This window comes from Hemibagrus wyckioides, linkage group LG05 (genome assembly GCF_019097595.1).
Source record: "Hemibagrus wyckioides isolate EC202008001 linkage group LG05, SWU_Hwy_1.0, whole genome shotgun sequence".
In the NCBI taxonomy this organism is placed as follows: domain Eukaryota; kingdom Metazoa; phylum Chordata; class Actinopteri; order Siluriformes; family Bagridae; genus Hemibagrus; species Hemibagrus wyckioides.
The window spans coordinates 5,615,689-5,639,378 of NC_080714.1; the positions used below are offsets into that span (position 1 = coordinate 5,615,689).

The 23,690-nt window shown below is 39.7% G+C and overlaps 1 protein-coding gene across 2 annotated transcripts; it reads left to right on the plus strand.

Annotated features, from left to right (window-relative positions):
* The first annotated feature begins 13,737 nt into the window (after positions 1-13,737).
* On the plus strand, positions 13,738-23,406 carry stc1 (stanniocalcin 1). Of its 2 annotated transcripts, none has more exons than XM_058388865.1 (4): positions 13,738-14,226; positions 20,687-20,829; positions 21,251-21,462; positions 22,968-23,406. In XM_058388865.1, the coding sequence occupies exons 1-4, from the start codon at positions 14,082-14,084 to the stop codon at positions 23,248-23,250; spliced, it is 783 nt and encodes a 260-aa protein (XP_058244848.1). In that variant the 5' UTR covers positions 13,738-14,081; the 3' UTR covers positions 23,251-23,406. The 2 variants fall into 2 exon arrangements, with proteins under 2 accessions (XP_058244848.1, XP_058244849.1); XM_058388866.1 differs by having other exon boundaries at positions 20,690-20,829.
* The last annotated feature ends 284 nt before the right edge of the window (positions 23,407-23,690 follow it).

The following is a 23,690-nucleotide window of genomic DNA, read 5'->3' on the forward strand; positions in this document are numbered from 1 at the left end:
CAAGCAGAAACTGTGTGGTCTGCTAAAAATAGAACAGAGAGAAATAGAGAAATAGAAGTGGAAACATGTCTGTCTGGCAGGTTTTTATAGTAAATTCTTATAGAGCTGCCAACATTTTTTTTCAGTTTTCACACTAGACGTTTTGCATTTTACTGACGCCAGTATCCAATTATGTCACTATGCGACCTTACATAGAGATGCACTGACATCTTTAATCTGTCAGGACTGATTTTTCTCCGTTAATGACCACCTATGCCGAGTAAAGCGCTCAGTTGGAGTTAATAGTTACGAGTTCAAACGCCACACGGTGTAGATCTAAACCTCGGTGGCTCACGCAGTACAACTCAGCGTGTTTCATCTCTTTTGCGTTGTAATGCATTTTAGCATTAGATCAAGTATGTTTCTAATCAGCTCGAACTGTCGTGGTAAAAGCAAGCGAGGCCCGAATGCAGTGACTGGAAACACTCATCGAGAAGCATCACGAGAGCCCAGGGGCTAAATGGACGCTGGCCGAGCCAAGGAGAAAAGAAAGAACAACACAGACACAATAAAAGCCTGGGAAACTGGAATAGGAGCTACGACTTTCCCTGCGCTGGTGCTTGTCTTTACACCTATCGTTTATATATTCATAAATTTCTTTATCATGTGCGTTTGGCTTTCAGGATCCGTTTTACACGGACAGATTCGCAAGCCAAACGCTATTGGGTCGAAACGAAGTATTAGTTCTTCCATAACAGCAGCCAAGACGCAAATAGGAGAAAGATTAGTCATTAAGCAGGTGCGAAGATTTACATCTGTCAGAAAGAAGAAGAACGATGGCTTTCAGTCTAATTTATCAAACGACCCTGACTGCTTCTTGACATGCAAGGATGAACAGCACAAATGTCTTCTCTAGGCTGTTTTTTTGGGTCTGATTCTCAGCCTGCAATCTGCTCCCTGGTTGAAAAGAGGTTCTGGCACCAGTGAAAGGTGATTTCATCCTGGACAGCCACCCGCATTCATCCTGAGCGTGTGTCTCTGCAGTGGACATTAACCTGTCTGCCGTGCAAGAGGCTCAGATACATCCTGCTCTTCAATGTTCTCAAGCGAGTCAGATGGGAGTGAAGTTTCCTTACACCTGCAAGATGCCGTGCCACAGATAATCCTCGTTTGGCTCTCGTGGTTGCCATGACCCTCATAATTGAATCTTAACAGTGTTTTTGGTGAAGTGGTTGAGCAAAGAGCTTCTATAACAACGGTATTATACCAACATAGATATCTAAGCAAGGACTAAATACTATAAGCTCATCATTCTTTTTTATATTTCCATAAAGCTGCTTTGAGACAATGTCCATTGTTAAAAGCGCTATACAAATAAAACTGAATTGAATTGTTGCATTCTATAATAATCTTTACAATAATCTTTTAACTTGCCAGTCAATTGCTTTAAAAAATGACTAACCATGGCATATTTTTTTTAGTATTAAAATATATAATAAAGCAACAGACTGCTAAGTTATTTTTTTAAAAATTAAATTAAATTAAATTAAATTAAATTAAATTAAATTAAATTAAATTAAATTAAATTAAGAAATTTAACAAGTCACCTGTACTAATCTGTAATTAGTGGTGCACAACTGAATTAGATTTAAATGTTGTTGTTGTTGTTTTTTGTCAATTAAATGCACTTGTGCACTAAACACTTTTTTTCCTTTAAAATCATGTTTTAAAAAAAAAATAAAATAAATCTTGTACATTTTTGCTATGACATTTGTACTAGTAAGAAATAAACAATTGCTCCTTTAAAAAAAAATAAACTCAAACACATATCACATTTTCTTTCTTTAAATTCCAGTTAATCTTTCCAAATATTTTCAATGCGGATTAAAATTTGGCTTGTAAGACAATAATGGAATAAATTTAGTAATAAAAAAAGTAACCGAATTCTGCTGGCAACCCAAAATGTCCTCTAGCTTCCCCGGTTTAACTAGAGACAAATGTACGGCATGTACCGAGTGCAGGGAGTCACATGGGTCTAATGAACAGCAGAAAAAATCTGATGTGAATCTGGGAATATTTCACCAGCTTTGCTAAATTAGGTTGAAAATTAAATTCACTTCATTTCACAATATCGCCGACCTAAAAATTAACCTTAAACCAGTTAACAGAAGCCCATAAAAGACCTTTAGTCCCATGCAGCACTCATATTATACTGTATGAAATAATGGTAGAGAAAATCATCCCGACAGTTTTTCCGTAAATAAATATTACTAAAAACTACTGACATTTCTTTTTTTATTACAAATGCCACAGTGTGACACATTTTTAGATTATTGTCAGTTCTCGGCCTTTAAAATGACCAGGCCAACATTTCCTGTTACACATTGCAATATGTATAATAATGTCATTTAAGGTAACTATTATTTATTATTTATTTTCTGTTTTATTATTTACTTCTAATATCACTACAAATATCAGTGCCTCTACGGTTCTATTCAAAGTAGCAGAATTAAAAAGACTGAATTGAGGATTTGATCAACTTTTCCTATGATTTTGTCAATTTAAAAATGCAATTAATTAATTAATTGATTAATTAGTCAAATTCACAATATAATAAATATATGCACAATATTATAAATATATAAATAAATGCATAAATAAATAAATAAATAAATAAGTTAGCTTTAAATAACTTAGCCTTGCTAAGTTAGCTTGCAAATTAGATTCACCTCAAATCTTTCATGCATTGCAAGCATGCAACATTTCCTATGTAAAAACAAACCTTAAATTAATTAACATTATACAAAGGGATTATTTAGTAATATGTATAATAACGTAGGTACGAAATGCTGAAGCGAATGCTGCAATCCACACAAAGTGCGCATAACTCAACTCTGTATACCTGTAATAAGGAAAGATTTGCATTGAGTATAGGTTTTAGGAATGTCTAATGGAGATAAATTAAAAACACTGTCAATGTTATGAATGACTCACTCGCTAAGATGGTTGGGTTTGAATAGAGGATGTGAGGCGGTCCAGACGTGGTTGAGGAAGAGCTGAGGAAACCATCTTCAACCATAAGTCTGGCTCTTGACACGTCTAATCAGCAGTCCAGCTACGGTGTCTATAAACCACAAGCTGCACAGCCCATGTGACTTTGACTCGATGGTCAATTATCTGTATCGTGTTGCCGGTAGACGAGTATTTTATACACTTGCTGAAAATTGCAAGGTCAGGAAGCGCTGCTGTATATTATACCAATGTTTATTCCAGATCCTGTTCTGAACATTCTGTTATTTTCTTATGCATGTTATTGTAATATAACTTTTCTTGGCAGGTTGTGCCCACAGCTGGAGCTTGGGAAAAAATAGTGGCAATCGTTCAGGAGATGCTACAGGTCTTACATGTGAAGAGCTAAACTCTCGGTGTGCGTGACAGAGCAAGAGATCCTGATGTTCTGGGTGGAGGAATGTTGTCCAACCTCTGAATATTTCTCTGCAATTTAGGCATCGATCACAGAAATGGATATTATTGGGATATTACAGTTATAAAGCTACAGATTCGATTGTTTCAAATGAACTCTGAAGGCTACATCATTTAACCATTAACTTGGAGAAATCTCCCATTCTTTCAATCAATCTAGCTCTCTGGGTGTTTTATATAAACAAATTAAAGGAAAAACCACTATACAGTGTCAGTTTTAGGAAAGTGTTGGCTCATTAAAGCCACCAGAACTGCTTCCTACTTGTTGAGCATCAATTCTACAAACTGAAGGAACTCCATAAGACATCCCTCAGTTGGTGTTTTAGTGATGGTGATGGAAAACACCTCACTCTAAGTGTTCAAGAGAGCATTGATGGCCATAGCATACGATTGACTTCTCCTTCCTCCTTATCAGGCCATTCAGAGAGCTCTCATGCATCGTCCGAGGGGGCGGAGCCAACACCCTTTGGAGACCACGTCCATTCGAACGGAAATCACAGGATATACGTTTTCAATCTGCTGTGTCGACTTCACTTTAAAGGGACATGTAGTGGCGGCGGAATAAATAAATGCCCACCCTGCATACAGTAGCGTAACAGAGCTGCCAGGTTTTTCCTTTCATTTGTCACCCATTTGTATCTAACCATAACGTATCGGGTTCATTCAGTCGAAGCTGAAGGCTAAATCTGGTCAGGTTTACATGTGGAGCCTGTTAATAGAATTGTCGTGTAATGAAGTTTGCTCAGGTGTGCGTGCACACACCACCCAAACACAAAGAGAGAGAGAGAAAGGAAAAGCCTTTGATATGACCACAGACCCAGCAGAAACCAAAACCAAATGAAACCAAGCTGTGGCCCTTTCCATTTAACATAAAAAAAAAAAAAGCCTAAAAACGTTTGTTGTTGTTGTTGTTGTAGTGATTATTGTTCCTAACATGATTACTCAAATTATCCACGAACTGTGGGGTTTTTTTGAGATTCCTCTTGTGGTAGAGAAATTGAATTTCTCTCAAAGCGTCCTGACTGACTCAGCTGTCTGCTTTAATACATTTAGGATCTCATATCTGCTCCCATCTCAGCTATTGTCGCTGTCATGCTGCGCAAAGTTGCTGCGTGATGCCTTCCAGACATCTCAGTGCACCGTATGAGTCACATGTGACGCACATTTTAACACTCGGCCCTGAGCCTGAAATGCACCTCTGGTTTTCAACACCCATCTCTGGAATTAGAGCTAAAAATACCCCCCCCACCCCGAATAAGAACATCTGCTCCATAAAGCTCTTGCGTGGTCCGCAGAATTTAATAGTAACGGTCTGCAAGGGCACAGAGCGTGGGCCACTAAATCTGTCCTAATGATACGCTCTTTTTTAATGCTTTATTCTAAAAATATGTGTTTAAGTGTGACTGGAAGAGTCCTGGGAGATGTCTGAGCGCTGCCTTATATCTGAACGTTCGCAGCGTTTAACGGCTCCAAAAATACCCCATTTCGGGTTAATAGCATTATGATGTCACATGTACATACGTATTGCATGTGCATGGTATACACTGGCCACTTTATTAGGGACATTCCTGATAGCTGCACTTTTATAATACAGTGCATTAACGTTCAGAATGGTGGGGGGATTAGATCTCAGTGATATCAGTTTATATGTGGCTTGATCGTTGATGCTAGCTGATTTTCTGCGATTCCCATGGTGCATCCAGTAAGCAGCAACAGGCTTCTTGATAAGAGCAATCAGAGGTGGACTGCTTTGAGCTGACAGGAAAGGAAGGCTACGATAACTCAAAAACTCATCACTCTGTGTACAGAAAAGCACAAACCTTGAAGCGGATGTGATGTTTCAATGGAGCCTACTCCAAACAGCCTAGAACAAAAATGTAGAGCAATCCACAGAGGGGAAGATCGCAAGAACGTCACCTGCCCTGGGTTATGTTTTAAAGGGCTGAAAGATGAAAATAGATTTATGCATATGATATTTTTTGAGCTGTCTATATCTATCTATCCATCTCTCTCTTTCTCTTTCTCTCTTTCTTTTTCATGAATCCAAAATGCAATCACACGCCTCGGCGCCCAATAATCTGCCTGAGCCGTATGATTGAATCTGCTCTATTTTATGATGTGATATAAGCTATTCCGCTCAATTTACATCCTAAACATTCCAGCTCTCCATCTTAAAAGTAAGAGAGCACGAAATTTAATGCTGCTGGCATCATCTACTTGCCCGGCGTTCCTGCCAACGAAGGTGTTGAGCACATTCGGGCATAAATTTCGGCCCGGTTTTTCCTGTGCAACTTGGCAGTCAGAAACAACAGGACGATATAAGGAAATATATATATATATATATGTTTTGTTTTTTTGTTTTTTTAATTCCCAGAAGTTGTAAGTCGGGGCAGGAAAACTCTCATGACTCCATTACTACTACTGTTATTTGTGTACGTCTTCTGCCTTCTCTTTCTGCCAATCGTACACTCGTACATGTCTCTTACCTGTGGCCTAGTAATACACTCTCCTGACAGACCCTCTAGTGGACACAGGCGTAATTACAGAGCGTTTAATTTTTTTCAATTCAGGGCTGGTTAAAAAGGAAATTAGACTCACTTGTGCAGTGTTACTTAATAAAGTGTATTTTTCTTCCTCTCATATAGTGCTTCCACCTGAGCCTTGTACTTTGTTTCTCTTTCACTGCAGAATACACAACCGAACACAGCACAAATCTTTCTCTAATTACATTAACTGTCTCACAATCGGGACGATTCACATGTCAAAAAGACTCAATTTAAGCTAAGGGGCGTGGCCTTCTCAAAGCTTTCTCTGTTTCTCCTACAAAAACTATGGAATAACTAATGGCACCTCTTACACAAAAATACATCTGTCCGCACAGTCATGACGTCTGCCCCTGCTTTGATTGGGTTCTGACCCCTTGAGATGGCCTGACGACAACAAACGAGATGCAAAGTGAGAAGCAATCTGGGAATCAGTTAAAATGCTCTCATGCAAAGCAATGCAAAGCTGCCACTCACTTTTGGTGGCCATCGTGGCCTGCCATTGAACCCGGCTTTGAACACACACACATACACACACAGTACATTGTGTACATTCTGAGTCCATTTCCTAACACAGAGCACTCCACACACACACACACACACACAAAAAGCACATTGTGTACATTTTGAGTCCATGTCCTAACACAAAGCCCTCCAGACACACACACACACACACACACTTACAGCATGTGCCTCTTAGACTAATTGGGACCTCGATGTTTTCTCCATTTACACTAATAGGTCTTAAGAAGTGACTCTCACAGTTGTTCAGTTGTAAAACATCGTAAAACCTTCACCAGAAACACTTCCCAAACCATTTAATGTAATGAACATACTGCATTATAAACACCTTAAAATGTGCCTGGAATATGTCTTCCTTGTTCTGACATACAAATATTTTTGGCACACGTGTATATTCATTTTAAACAGCCCAATAATGGGTGGATTACTGGTTAGCCTGTTTGCCTTTAATCTCAGGGGTTGAGGGTTCAAGGTCCTGTATCTGCCATGTGTGTGTGTGGAGTTTGGATGCTCTTCCTGTGCTTTGGGGGTTACCCAGCTTTCCTCCTCCAGTCCAAAGATATGCGCTGTAGTTTGATTGGCATCTCTAAATTGTTGAGTGTGTGTGTGTGTGTCTGTCCAGGGTGTCCCCTGCCTTGTATTCCTGTGTATAATAATATACAACATCCAATAATCATGTATTTATAGAAAAAAAAGAAGGAGGTTTGGTCTTCAGGTCATGGCTTTCGTGAGGCTTTTGTACATGTTCTCGTTAGGTTTGTGTGGGTTTCAATCAGGTTCTCCAGGGTTCCTCTCGAAAACATGACAGCAGGCGGATTGACTTATCCCCTAGATGTGAATGTGTATGCTTTTGTGTATGTGTTTCCCTTATAATGGACCAGCGTCTCATTTAGAGTGTAAATGAGTCTCAAGCTCAGTGTTCCCGTCATAGGCTTCTTATCCGACCCTGATCAGCAAAAACAAGATGAATAAAATAAAGTTTATAGTTTAGATGTCTAAATGTCTGACCCGTTTCCATGACGTTCTGAGGAACAAATACAAATCTTATCATACTACACTACTAAGATATAAGAGCACTAATGCAGCATATATTTACTTACAGGCAGCAAGTTTAAGAGATAAATCTTTTGGATCATTTTCATTATATACAGTAAACATGAGATATTTAAATACCTGGCTAATTGAAATAATTATTAATTCACTGATTCAAGTAGTTTATCCTGGTTTGATATCACACATTCACATTTTTCTCTAATAAATTGGAGTAAAAAATAATACTTGTTAATTATTTTATTATATTATTTTTTTAATTATTATTATTATTATTATTATTATTATTTATTTTTTATTTTTATATTATTTAAGAGAGAGATACAAATGTTAATATAGAAAATAAACCAGGTGAAGCAAGATTCACATCACTCTACTTTATTACTCTAATATCCTCTAAGAGCTCTGTATGAGCTTTTAGTTGCCACTATCCATCTTTTTTTTTAAACCATTTTCACCATTAATGTATTATACCATTCTTTCTTTTGCATCATTCAAGCCTTTTTTCCTCTTCAGGCTATTTACTGCTATTTGTCATAACCAGTTCTACCTGCTTTAACATACAGGATACCATGTGCTTCCTCCGTGGCACAAGAGGACAATCATTGCTCCGGCTTCTGCTTACACGGCATCGTAGAGCTTTGAGTAACATCCCTGGGAGAGAGGGAGAGTTGAGTGGCAGGCTGTAAGGTTTTTGGTTGTAAGGAGTATAGAATATGTAAACATATATGTATATGATGTGTTTGTTTTTCAGTAGCAATGTAGGAGCAAAAATGGTTGTTTATAGATGTTCCTTTATGTCCGTTTGGATACGAGTAGAGGCAAATCTGACACAGGGGATTTTTCCCGGTATGTTTTAAAAGGTTTTCAGCTAAAATAGATGGCACTTGTGTTCTTAAGCATGGCGAAACTCTTTATTTGGCTGAATCTGATGACTGAATCGAGCTCTGTGATATTCCATGTTCTCTCTGTCCTTCAGGGGTTTCATCTGAGTAATCTGGTTTCCTCCCCAGTCCAAAGACATGCATTGTAGGCACAGGTTCCATGTGACCCAGTGTAGGAAAAGTGCTACAGAAAATAAATGGATGGATGGACGGATGGCTGGAGGATAGATGGACGGACGGATTGACGGATGGATGGATGGATGGATAGAAGAATGGACTGATGGAGGATGGATGGATGGATGGAGGAATGGACTGATGGAGGATGTATGGATGGATGGATGGATGGATGGATGGCGGATGGATGGAAGGAGGAATGGAAGGACAGACGGACAGACAACACAGATGGGCAGATGGATGGAGAGATGGACGGATGGGCTGATGAATGGGTGGATGGAAGGATGGGCAGATGGACTGATGGATGGGCAGATGGATGAATGGAGAATGTAGGGATGGATGAATATTCTTTGAGAAACAAATCTACCAGCCTCATAGAATATATTCAATCATGCTATAATAATAATAATAATAATAATAATAATAATAATAATAATAACAATAATAATAATAATAATAATAATAATAATGCACTGCATAGTGATGTTTGGGAACACAAGCTACTCAGCATAGTTGATTTGGCTAGAAAGAAAAATGCGCTCCACTAAATCATCCATAACTGTCCCTTTAGTTTGATCTCAGCCTAGAGAGTTGCATTTAATTTCAAAAGAGCGCCATAAAGATTGATTTCATTTATGTTTGGTTCTGTTGTCAGACTGCCCTGTATGTCTGACCTGGACCAGGCGAAAATCAGGTCTCAATAAGAAAAACTCTACTTCAACAAGCATATTTACAATGCCATCTGGCCAAAGCAATCAGAGCAAAGAGTTTTGTTACATATCAGCACACACACAGATCAGATATCAATGCTCGGGAACTGTCGTTAATCTGCAGAGGAGTAGAAGTACAATTCGTGATTTAGAGACTGAGATTTTTTTTTTCCTCCCCCATCATAGGACAGATACCAGTTGGAGACATGCCAAGTGCATCTTTTCCAATTGTTGCTCATCAGGACAGTGTAGAAGTGCAATCTACCATCTTCCACATACATCACACTTACCAGCATCAATGATAGGCTAGTGTAGTTGTAATGGATCATCCCATCCCATCCGATTTCTTGGCTTCCATCCATGGAAAGCTGTGGCATCACAGCTTGTCTCCTAATGATAGGGTTTCACTCAGGATTTCACCTTTTTCTTTTCCTAAAAGCAGCAGCAGATTTACTGAAGTTAAAAAGGAAATAAACCTTAGCATGGTTTGCGTTCTCTTGACCCCTTCTGATTGATCACCTTTATCCTGATGGACATGATTCTTCCAAGTATCTCCTCCCACTATACCGATCAGCCATAACAATCTGAGCAGTGACAGGTGAAGTGACTAACACTGATGATCTCCTCATCATGGCACCTGTTAGTGGGTGGGATATATTAGGCAGCAAGTGAACATTTTGTCCTCAGAGTTGATGTGTTAGAAGCAGGAAAAATGGACAAGTGTAAGGATTTGAGCGAGTTTGACAAGGGCCAAATTGTGATGGCTAGACGACTGGATCCAAGCATCTCCAAAACTGCAGCTCTTGTGGGGTGTAAAAAGGTAGAACTGTGTAGAACTGTGTAGAACTATGTATTCTGACACCTTTCTGATAGAAAGGTGTCAGAATACACAGTGCATGACGGGTCAGGGCTGTTTTGCCCACAAAAATCCCCCCAACACAATATTAGGCAGGTGGTCATAATGTTATGCCTGTTATGCCGCATTTCTATCTAAACTGCACAGGGGTTCACTGTATGCTTTGAGGAGGATAAAAATACCATAAATAATATCCTTTGGGAGATTTTTGGGAGACAAGGCAGACAATGCACCCAGCGTCATCAACAAACCAATTGTTGACGTATAAATCACTGCCTATGAGCTTTACAGTCTGTTGTGGTGACACCTCACTAAGACACTTCATTGTTCCATGTGTTCTCCCGAACGGCACTATTTTAAGGCATGAAACTAGCACTGTGTGTATGATAGGTATACTCAGTCAGATTTACAAAGCTATAAAGCTTTCAATTCCTGCATAGATCACGACAGGTGCAGAACAAAAGTGCTATTCAGATACGAAGTGAAATGAGCAAGCACCACTGACAGAATATGTGGCACTCTGCATACATTTCTGTGCCAGAGTAAATAAATGCTCCGCAAACCAATCACCGTTAATGGGAAGCAGCCAATCAACCATCATAATCTGACAAGTGCAACTTGTTGCCTTCTGTTTTCGATCCAGAAGCAGGTATCAGAAACAATCTAGGTGCATTTATTCCCGTTAAGATGTTTCCTTTTGGTCTTCCCGTTTGAAGCATGAAATTCTTCATAAATCCTATAATCGACACTTCATTTCATGTAACATTCATCCTGCTTCCATTGTTGGAAACTTCCTTGATGTTGTTGTGGTTCACATCATGCACACATTGGCCACAAACATGCAGTAGGAAATCTGTTACTACTGTTTCCTGTTAGCTGTACAAACCTTCATAGTAATTATTTAGTTATCCTAGTATAGTATAATTCACATCACTGCACCAATTCTACCTGACTCAAAACAGATTTCCATTCTTATATATATATATATATATATATATATATATATATATATATATATATATATATATATATATATATATATATATATATAATATATATATTATTTAGTCAATATCTAAATATTAGTTCATAGACATAAAGATTAGTTCATGTCAAAGCACAACTTGGCATGATGCTTAGTTAACTGTGGGCCTTAAATGTCCATATAAATGTATTAGAACTGTTCAAAATGGCAGGGAAATAAATTAGTCCTGCATTTGGATCCCATCTTCTGGACAGATATTCTTTCATATCATACCTCCTCACTGTCTTATCAAATAAGGTCTGCTTGATTTTTGTGTCTCTAACCAATGATGTGTATAAACGTCTGTCTATTTCCCTATTATCATGAGGCATAATATCATGAACTGTGGTTTCGAATCAAGCAGGTGCTACTGTGAGCGGTAAATTGCTCGGAATGACAAGTCCATTGGTGAATAAAATCTTCTACTGGAAGGATGCATTTGGGAAGAGATACTACATAATCATACACACTAGCAAGATGACAGATGATGGCTTAAGTATATAGTACATATTGTCTATATGGAAGGAAGGAAATGCTTGGTAGTGGGCTGTTAAAGGAAAATAATCCATGATGAGGTGCTGTGATATCATCCAACATGGAGTGTAGGGACTGTTACTACTCTAAAGTGGATTATTTTCCATCATGAACTGTTTTATTCCACTTATAACACAGTAATGATGACATTTTTCAATTTATTAATGAACATCACATCAATTTATAGTTATGCTTAATGTTTTTGTTATGCATATGTGTTTCTGTTAACACATATGATATAGCATAAGTCATTCTCACATCTGCCTTTCTCATTTTTCTTCTCTAATAAGATTAAATAAATAATAAATAAATAAATAAATAAATAAATAAATAAATAAATAAATAAATAAATACACAATTTGTGATGTTCCTGAATAACTGTGAAAAGTCCTGGATACTATACTGTGGTGGAAAAAACTGTTACAAAGCCATAACACCGGAGACTCCAGTCTTTTTTGAGAATTCCATAGTGGTGTGGTATAAACATTTTTTATATATTCTTCATGAATCTGGGTTTGTTGGTTGAATGCTGTATTTGACTTGACATGACATGACATGGTTTAATTATATAATCTCTCTGTGGTTTATAATGATACAAGAACACACTCATTCATTCGCTTTATCCTGGTCAGGGATAAATCAAGGTCAACCTGGAGGTAGGAATGGACCCAGGATGGGATGATTGTCTATGACAGGACTTCAAACACACATTTAACACCTTGGGTGACAATTTAGTTTAGCTAATCCACATCCTGGAGTATGGAGTTATGAGAGGAACCTGGAGATTACAGACATGGGTAGAATATACATATATATATATATATATATATATATGGGTTTTAGGAGTCCTTGGGGTCTTGTAGGACCTTCTGGTGCAGGCCATGATGCCTAAACTGTCTATAGGGTGTCATGTCACTGTCTGGCGTGAGCTACCGCACGTGCGCTAATTACCACGTTGCCAGATTGGCCACGAATCCTCTCTACTGGTCCAACATGATGCTTTATTTTGAGTGTGAAAAATATTTTTTGGGGGGAAAAGAAAGTAATAAAATTATTCTACATATCCTACACGGCAACTTTTAATCAAGCAACATCATGGGCATTTTTAAAAAAAAAAAATAGATGTATTCATTTGGAAGAGCTGCTGGCGTAAACATGTGGTGCCCGTGTCTGCTGAAGAGCTTTATCTGCTGGAGCTTCTGCTGATGTTCGGTGGATGACGATTCCGCAAAATGCCAGCGCGATAAAAATTCAAATCATAGGAAGGACTTTAAATGCTGGATTACTTTTTTTCAATGACAGAACAAACATGCGCAACGAATTTGACTCAATAAGCACTAAGGGATAAGGCTAAAAAAGGGTTCGGGGAGGAGAGGAGGGGATAATGTCACTCATTTGTTAAGCATAATAATAAGAGGAGCTGTTATATTCAACCATTCAGGATGATAGAGATCACACTGACAGCAATGCAAATTGTCCATTTGATATAACTTCATATGACGAATGAAGTGCTGGCAGGAGTCAATACATGGTTACTGAGTGAGAATCTAAATAAACTTCAGGGGAAAAAAGGTTGGAATAAAAGGCAACTCTGGAAGATGAGCGCATCTATAGATTCTTTAACGTACTCCAAGGATACACCAATCTTTATCAGTCCAATAATATAGAGCAGGGAGATGATGAAGGCAAACCGGAAAAGCTTCCAAAAACCCTTTGGCTAAAACAACATAGGATGAGGCAATGTTTTCAAAGCAGAAGACCTTCCAGAGAGCAGGAAAGCGACGTCTCATCCTGCTCGGCTATTTAGATTTCCACGGATCGATGACAAACATGAGGTTACACGCGGGATGCGTTGCTTAACTAGCATGGAAAGGGGTGGGAGGGGAGGGGGGGGCAAAAAGTTTCAGATGTGCATTTTAATACCCGGATGCCGGGTTGTGATTGGGCTCTAGATGCTCGTGCATGGCTATATAAAGGGCGACCTGCGCTCCTGTCATGCACGCGAGAAGGGAAATTGGCGAGCATAGGATCTGCACACGCACACACACTCACACACACACACAAACATCGACACACACATACACATGCACAGAGAGCGAGAGCCTTGATGATTGCTGGCTGCACGACACGAATTTGGTCAGCGATTTTTTTCCCTCATCTGCCACAGCACAGATCTGCACGAGATCCAGCCTTTATTCCTGTCAAAAAGCGTGCATTGGCGTTTTAACATCTGCCAGATCCGCCGCGCACAACTCCACAGGGAGGCAGAGGAGCTCGAGCCGTTATTCTTCTTAATAAGAGAATTCAGGAAAGCCTCAAGAGATGCCAAAAAGGAGCGGACTTTGGTTGCTGCTGCTGCTGCTGCTCGTGCTACTGCTCGGGCTGCTGGTCGTCGCATCGGCGCACGAGCAGGACGTGAACGAATCGTACTCGCCGCGGAGAGCGCGCGCCTCCGCCAACAGCCCCGGTAAGTAGCAGCATCCTCCTCCGCTCGCAGCGCTTTTTTGGCGCTACTGTGCGCTGCACATCCAAGAGCTCGAGCTGTCATCAGCTACCGTTCTGTATGAACTGCTGTGCTTTAATATATGTACCAGATTACTCATTCCATCCAAATGTCTTGCACATGCACTGTAGTTTACTTGCAGCGTACACTAAAATATTGAGAATTATTGTGCAAGCGTTTACTCTAGTGACCAGAATCAGTCAGCCGGCTCATTTGAGTTGATCGCCGGTTTTGCATCAGAGATGTAGCGTATGCTATGTACACCGTTAGAAAGGATGCAATCCTGCACTTGTCTTATTCCAGCATTGCACAGAGACCCCATAGCACAATTCTAGCATGCACAGATTCAATGAAGTCCCTGAATTCAAGATTATTTCCTGGCCTATGAACGCTTTTTTTTTTTCTCCCCTGCACGTGAATAGCACTAAAGCCGTCGGTCAATGCGCCGGCACAGTGGCTCTCCCTCCACATGCTGAGAGTATCACGTTTGGAGCGCACTGATCTAAATCAGAGCTCTCCAAACCCTCTTCCAGAGGAGCTATAGAATGCACACTAAATCCTTTTCTCTCTCTCTCTCTGGGTGTGCCTATTGGACATACTGCTCACTAAACTTAGAATAAAAGTTGCTGTGCAACAGTAGCCAGCAACATGTGTTATTGATTCTGATCTTGAGGAAGCTACCTTGCAAATTCCAACTTGTCAAGCTCCTGATGAGTGCAAGCTACTTAGGATTTCAAGCAGCTCAGCTACAGCCAAACCAGAGGCCATATTATTCAGGTCCAAATTGCTGACACATTTGTCCTGGGTAATATATCACAATGCTGATTACTAGCTTCCACTCATCTCCATTAAAATCCTGCACAGATTCCAGATGGACATACATATGTTCGGTTTCTAAAGCAGCCTGTGCTACCTGTTGATTTCTGATTGACACTATATTCTACTACGCCCTCAATAGTTAATGGTCCATAAGACACTTTATCATGCTCATAGTATGATACTGGTAAAGAGACTGTCTAAATAAACAAAAGTTTGCATTTTGCAAATCGTCAAAGTCCAGTCCATCCTCCTCAAGTACTCATGCAGCTGAGGACTGATCATCAGTACTTGGAAAGTTTTTTTTTTTCTGTCCAGAAGGCTATATGTGTCCATCACATTATCAGAATGTCACTAAAAAAAAAAAAAAAAGATAAATAAACCTTCATAGCAGCCTCATAACAGTCACAAGCCAACCAGCCCACCTGATAGCAATGACACTGTCAGCAACTGCCCATTCGATATGGCTAATAAGTGGCTGCATTGCTTAAGTCAATTAAGTATTTCTGACTAAGAATATTTGTGTTAAAAGACTGCATCGAGCTCACACACCCTGGGATAGTAGCTCTTAATATAAGCAGCTAGCAAGTGCATATCACTCTGCAGTATTCATATCAGTGTGTACATAGTGTGAGGAATTCCAATCCAAGAAAATCCAATTTTACATTTTGCTTGCTGCCAAAGTCAAGAGAATTCCTATTGAGAAAATCTGCTCAGTGTTTACCCTCCTCTCAGGAGTGGCTCGTATAAATAATCAGGCACTATTTCAAACATTAAGAGACGTCAGTACTTTTGACGTCCAAATCAGATTACCTGGTGTTAGCAATGTCTTGGAGTTTGGATTGTTTTCTAGATCTACAGTATGCACAACAGCACCACCAGTGGACATAGATGGAATGGACTGAAGAAGCGAGGCTGGGGCTGATTTCTTTCTATCCCAGTAGGTTCATTAGTGATATTTTGAAACAAAGGGGTGACTTTTCTTTTTTTTAGCACTTTTCCCCCATATAAATTATTATCCCACTGAAACCATTGCTCAACCATAATAGCTTAATCATCAAGCTATTAGTCACCTGTCTAAAATGTAGCCAAGTGACCAATCCAGTGACGTTTGAGAATGTACTGGTGTGCAGGGAATTTTCTTGATTAACTGTTTCTGATTAGTTGTCTTGATTAATTGGATCTGGTCAGTCTGAAGCTCTTGCATATAAAATGCAGAATAACTTTGGAATATGAAGGTCATCGGAGGCCGAGGGATATTAGTTATATTCAGGTGTTTATTCTGGGGATAATAGGAACCCCAAAGCGCGCGTATCATAGCCGAGTGCTGCTGCTGAGAAATAAGGTAACCTTTGTAGGGCAACCTTTGTCACCTCAGCGGTCGATTCATTTATTCCTGCCAAGGCTTTAGCCCAACGGTAGCCTCATGCTGTGGCGAGAATGCCTCTGTGTGGGTCGTGCAAGCAGAAAATGGCCCCAGATAGCACAGTTAAACCTGCTTTTTCTCTCCGATGTGAAAATCAGTGTACTGGATAACAACGGATAAAGCCTTGACCATAATGGCTCATCCTTTTACACTGCTGGTTGTATTGACTTTGTGGGCCAGCTCACAAAAACTGCAGGTCACTTGAACTTTCCCAAAAAAAAAAAAAAAAGAGTGAAAAAGTCTGACTTTAATGTCCAAAAAGCATATTAAATAGAAAGTAATTACCATGCAGTGACGCCAGCTTGCCAAGATGAATAAAGTGGATCTGTGTGCAGTGTGGGACATTCAGCTCTGCCGTGTCTCTGCTCAGGAAAACCTTTGTAAGGGCTCCACTTGGTATTTGCATAACTTCCTGTTGTACTTAGTTGCTAGGGGAGACATGTACTGACTCAGTGTTTTATAGACAAAGAGACAGTGGTGCTACAGTAAGCACTCAGAACTAAAATAGAGCAAACCTACTTGCAATAAACATATGAGCACCACAAGGTACCACAATTGCAAGGTGTCTTATTACAGAAACAGGATCGTTTTTGGAGAATTATATTTTTGAGCCTGAAAAGAGCCCATTTATGTTTTTTAGACTGGATATCAGTGTATTATTTTGTGGGGTTTTAAATGTATTATAGGTATTGTTTAAGACTGTTTAAATAGGTGGTTTAGAGCGGTAGGGAATGAGGTCATTCACTACAAGAAAAAAAAATAGCCTGATATAATCCTGAGATTCTGCAGGGCAACTGAGTTCAATTTGGGGTCGTGAACTTTGGTAGGTGAAATCTGAACAGAGAACCATGTAAGTTTTTAGTATCTATCTATCTATCTATCTATCTATCTATCTATCTATCTATCTATCTATCTATCTATCTATCTATCTATCTATCTATCTATCTATCTATCTACATAGGGCAGACTGTTGTCATCAATGCTTGCCAAATACATGACAGACACAAAACGAGTAAATGGGGCAAAGACAAAAAGGTTCATTGTCGACTCAAACCTGTCAGAACTCGCCATCAGGGCCTCTGTGCACATTACGGGAGAGTAAGCCCACTTTTATTCATGTTTCCTTAGTCATAATACATCCAAGCACATTGCTTGGGTTTCATGTTCACACAATAAGAGCTCTATCTGGGGATCAACAAATCGATATTTCACACCTCTACTCTGTGAGTCACAGTGCGAATTCTGACTCCCGGGTGGCCCGACTAGTTCCTAACACAATTTCCCATGGAAGGTTTACTCATCGTAACTGGAATGGTTCAAAGAAAGGAAACGCTAACATATTTCCCCTTGCTGCTAACGTCACACAGCACAGGTGCTGATGCATCATTAGATTAGGTCAGAGAGCTTCACCGAAACTAATGGCGCGATGGTCATGATGCAGATCTCACAAGTCAACTCACTTACCCTCTTCCCATCTTAGCTCTGTAGCGATAGTGACTTCGCTATAGGATAAATGAATAGAAATCTAATTCGCAGGTGGTTTTATTCGGAGATGGATTAACATCATGTCCAAGTGAAAGTTCACTGGACTTTAGGTCCAATGCACCAGCATCAGTTCAGGCATATCAATCGGTTTTATTAAGAACATGGTTGAATATAGTGTTTAGGTGAGATTATGCTGTGCCAGTCGGCCTTATTCTTCTTTCATGGTTTAGTTTGTAGTAATTTGTAGTAACTAGTAAGTGTACATGTGGATGATTTAGTATTAGGTGCCCTTCTGTTTATGTCCATAAACTGATATATTCATAATATATGTTTTTATAATACACATTCTTTGCAGATCAGTTTGTCTTAAACAAGTTAAATAAGGAAGGAAAAAAAACACATGGGTGTGTGCCGTTATAGGAAAATAATCCACAGTGGGGTGGTGTGATGCAGCCTGCTGTGAACCACACAGTAACTGAGTAACTGAGTTACAGCAACCCCCCCCAGAAGCCATTAACAGCATGTTCTCCAAAGTATCTTATTTCTTTTAGACCGCGATGATTATTAAAGAATGACACATTGTGCTGATTATCCATTTAGAGTCGCGGTTAATGTTGCGGAACGTCCGCGAGACAGTCTGTTCCTGTTATTGCTTATGTTATAACAGCTATAAAGGGTTCTTAACATGCTGAAGACTTTCCTGTGGGTGGAAAATTGTACAGTTACCACTAACCAATTAATGGAACCTCTTTCATTAAATTTAAATCTAAAATAAATGAGCTTATTATTAGCTTTTGCTTATATGGAACATCCACCAAACAAGCTTTTTGAATCAACAAACTTTTAATGAATCTGTTTTGGGCCTTAGATTACGTAGACCATCATACAAGTCTAAGAATATTCACTATAAATGAAAATAAATCAACACCTTCAGCCAATCAGGTGCAAGAACAGTTCTATGGAATCGAATATTTGACAGATCAAACTGATAAGGTCGTTTGTTTTGTTGGAATTTTCCTTGATGGCATTAAAACATTTGACAAGACTTTTCCAGGACAAAGCCGTTGTCAGACACTGAATAAGCATTTGATAAGTCCTTTAAGGCAACTTCATTTGAGCTCTCGCTCACGTCTGACCCTATAGACAATAGACATATTCATTCTATGACATTTAGGGGCTTTCTGGTTATTTCATAAGTCTACCTTTCTGCCAGCTGCATTGACACAGCAACACACAACCTATTTTTTTCCCTTCAGCCCCAAAACAATGGGTCTGATGCAACACCAGTTTCTCTTTCACACACTAAACACATTCACACACACACACACACACTGCTGCCATGAAAAACATCTTTAATGTGGGGTGGCACAGTGACCCAATACACAGTGCAAGTCTGCATGGTGAAGTGTTTATAGTCCCTGGCACTGGAGTGTTGTAGGTGGTTTTGGCAAGCTTGCCTGTGGAGCTGAGCATTATTGTCTTGTCACATGTGAGCGTAATGGAAGCAGCAGATCTTGTGCCAAATGCGACAGTCAGCAGAAACCAATACCGTATGGCACACATCCTCTCGCTGCCTCCCTACTCATAAACCCCTCTCTACTTATGAGGGGCAAACACAGGGCACACAGCACCCAGACTGCCTTAAAGCCCCCAGGAGGCTGGCTATTGGTATTTGCAGTGCAGTAGGTCACAAATGCAGTTCCAAGAACAGAAAACAACTACTGGAATACTCATAAACTCTACTGCCAATGCTAGAAATGTAGAGTAATTACTCTAAATTGTGCCCCAGCCTTATATATTTTAAGGCGTCCAGTGGCCACTCAAGCACACTGTTATTTGTCATATTAAGTCTGCGCATGAAGGAATTTGGCTTGGCATTAGCAAGGAATGGAAATTTACATTAAATAATCCACAGTCAATGCAACGCTGCAATAAAATCAACGTTGACCCATAGTTTCTTCCCCAAATGCTATTTAAACATCTCATAATGAGACTAATGAGAACAGGTTCCATGCCTACTGATCCTCTTAAGGATTTCAAGATGTCATTTTCCTTTCCAAATGTGTCCTTTTTCACAATTTTCACCAAAGGGGACGTATATGTTCCAGCATGGTTTCATTCATGGATTCGTGAGGGCGTTATCCGGTTCTGGGTGTTGGAGGATCTGAATCCTTTTCTTAGGAACATTGGGCGTGAGGCAGGGATACACGCTGGATAGGATGCCAATAAATCTCAACATAAACATTCACACACATATGCGTGTTTCATCTTTGCCAATTTACCTGCTGGCATGTTTCGGGAGGTGGGAAAGCAGAGAACCTGGAGGAAAGCCACATGGACACAACAAGAACATGCAAACATTCTCATAGACAGTATCCCATGCTCAAGATCAAAGTAGAGCGCTAAGTAAGATAGTGATACTATCCTCAAGTATGTCCCTAAACCATCTTTTCATAAATTTGCCAGAACCATCTATATGTTGTCTTAAACATTTCTCTATATATCTAGATCTACAAGGGGTTTCAAAGAATATACAATAAATACTATACTGCAATGAGTATACTGCATTTTGTTGCCTTTTCAAAGGTGCAATGGATTAGGGTTAGGGTTAGGATCTAATCTAATCTAGGATCTAATCTAATCTAATAATATCTTAAGGGCATTGTCTCTTCTTCTTTTTTTTTTTTTTTTTTACAGCAGATGTGATGCGCTGTTTGAATAGTGCCCTCCAAGTGGGCTGTGGTGCCTTCGCTTGTCTGGAGAACTCCACGTGTGACACAGATGGAATGCATGACATTTGCAAGTCCTTTCTCTACAGTGCTGCTAAATTTGACACTCAGGTATGTATAGTGTTTACATCTTACTGAGATTCGATTGTTTTCATTTTGCTGGTCAGTATCCCAAGAAACTAGAGGTCATTTGAAAACTGTTCTCCTATCATCTGTAGAACGTGAGTTCAAGTCCTAAAGATGTCACAGACTGGCATGGGAGCAAAATGGGATGTGGGAGGGTTTAGGGGGGTGGTACTAGCCAATCGTTGGTGACAATGAGCTCAAGATAGCGTTTCCTCCGATTGTGTTGTATTGACCTGTGAAGCAGAATGAGCAGCAGTTTGAAAAGATGTGGTTGGCTGCATTGCCAGGTGACTAAATGGCTAAGAAATTAGGGAAAAGTTTTTGCTCTTATAGACTGGCATCTTCCATATGATGTAGATCTAAATAAATCTTCAAAACCACTTATTCTGTTTGATCCATTCTCCAGGGCAAGGCCTTTGTGAAGGAGAGCCTGAAGTGCATCGCCAATGGCATCACCTCCAAGGTCTTTCTTACTGTGCGCCGTTGTTCCACGTTCCAGCGGATGATCTCGGAGGTTCAGGAGGAGTGCTACACCAAGCTGGACATCTGCACTGTGGCCAGGTCAAACCCAGAAGCCATTGCCGAGGTAGCTCAACTGCCCAGCCACTTTCCTAACAAGTAAGTTCTTGAGGCATGAAAAAGCTTATATGATTGTATAACTTTCATCGTGTCATGTAGGAAAGCTCGACCTTGAAGAACTGCAGGTTCAGGTGTAGTGTACTGGTTCTTTAGAAATCGTTTGTTTCAGTGCAGTGAGATTATAATGGGGTTCTTTATGAACTTTGCTTAATTATTCCAGTGTTTCATTTCCAGATGAACTGAATGACACGCTCTAAAAAAAAAAAAAAGCTTAATTAACCATAACAGGATTTGAGTCATTTCTGTAATCCAGGGCTGGAGGAACACACACTGGGTTAATTTGACCACAGTGTGGGTGGGTTATGGGTAGAACCCAACACGCTGGGTTGCTTTAACCTCCCAAAAGCAGGTTCATTATGTCACAGCCTCAGCTGAAGCACCATTTATAGATTGCACACTAGAGAGTGTTTGCCACTGAAGAAGCGATAGGAAATCCCCACCTTTTTAATGACTGTGTGTGACTCACACTTGTGGCAACGAGCCTGACTTGACACTGGGGTCTAAAGATGTGAATCAGAGTGCAAACACTGAGGCAGACATGTCAGAACGACACTGTAGGTAAGTGATAGCTGGCCTTCTCCTTTGTTCAGAGAGGCTTACAGTCCAGTTTTACATGATTCCCTTGTAGAACAATTACACTGTTCAAGTCAAAGGAGTGTCCATTGTTCATTTGCTCTGAGAAGGCATTTGATAGGCATTTGGTAACTTTAGCTAGATTTGGCTTCTCAACCTCCTTAGAACACGCTTAGAACTTATTGGCCGTGACACAAACAAACAATTCCAGCAAGACCAAAGAGTTCTCCAAAAACTAGTCCATTTAACAAATTCAGGGATAATTAAGACAAGCAGCAATAATAAGACTTGGACACAATGACAGGCATTGGCAAGACTTTGCAGAGATGCAGTATACATGTGTACTCAAAAATTAGGAAGTTCATTTCAGATAGCATGCTAGTACTCTAATGAGTGCGACATCTGATGGTCTGGAGGGGAAATGTCCTGGGTCCTCATTATAATACTTAATACTGATTAGATACCAGACTTAATCAATGTAATGTACAGCATGAAATCAGCATTCATTGCTAAACCCGCCAATAGGGAAGGGGGGGAAGGCTAGCTGAAGGTGTTAGCCAAGCTTATCATAGCTACCCTTATGTCACTTCACATAATACAATCTATACATATCTATATTTTATAACCAAATTATTAAGTACAGTGATGCTACAGCATAATCATGGGGTTTTGTATCACAGACTAAACCAAACTCTAGGTTATAACAGCACCCCAGCCATTCCATCACGCTACATATGCAAATGATAGATTCAGATGAAGATTCAGATGACCAAGTGCTTGGGTTAGATAAAGAATGCATTTGTTAATGTGTATCTTCTTTATTCTTCTGGGGTTACTTGCATCAACCCGATGCTGGACCCGTGCTTATCCGTTAAGGCGTGGGCTGAGTGGGAGTGTTCTGTGTCTTTTAGGTTTTATGGAAAGCTGCTGCAGAGTTTAATGGACTGTGACGAGGAAACGGTCGACCTGTTGAGGGTGAATCTGATGCCCCGCTTGGGGCCTGAGATTGCCATGCTCTTCCAGCTACTGCAGAACAAGCCTTGCCCATCCACTGCTGTGCCCACTGGGGCGGAGACTCGTGGAGGCTGGCACTGGCCTGCCAGTCCCCACCCACACAAGAACCAGCCTCATCTACGCAACAGGGACACGGCCAATCTCTTCAGCAAGAAACGCAACGTGGATAACAGCTCTTAACCCCCGACCGTCTTTCTTGGTCCAAATCTAGAGGTTGTGCACAATTTTGCAAAATGAAAAAGAAAAAAAAACAAAACAAAGCATATTAGTGGCTCATTCACCATCAGAATGCAGGAATAACATTAATTCTCTTGAACAGGAAAAAAAAAAAGAAAAGAAATGCACCTATATGAAAATAGCTTGAATGTCAAATGTTTATGTTTATCAACCTTAGATTTGATTTCTATTGTCATTATATTGAAATTCAAGGGACTAGTTTACCAGCTAAGCTTTTTATTCATATTTAGAGACTGACCTAAGCACAAGTCTCTTTTACAAGCTCAGTGTAAAAAAAAAAAAATTCAGGCCATTGTGTAGAGAGTTCTTAGATAGATTTATGTATATATATATATATATATATATATATATATATATATATATATATATATATATATATATAT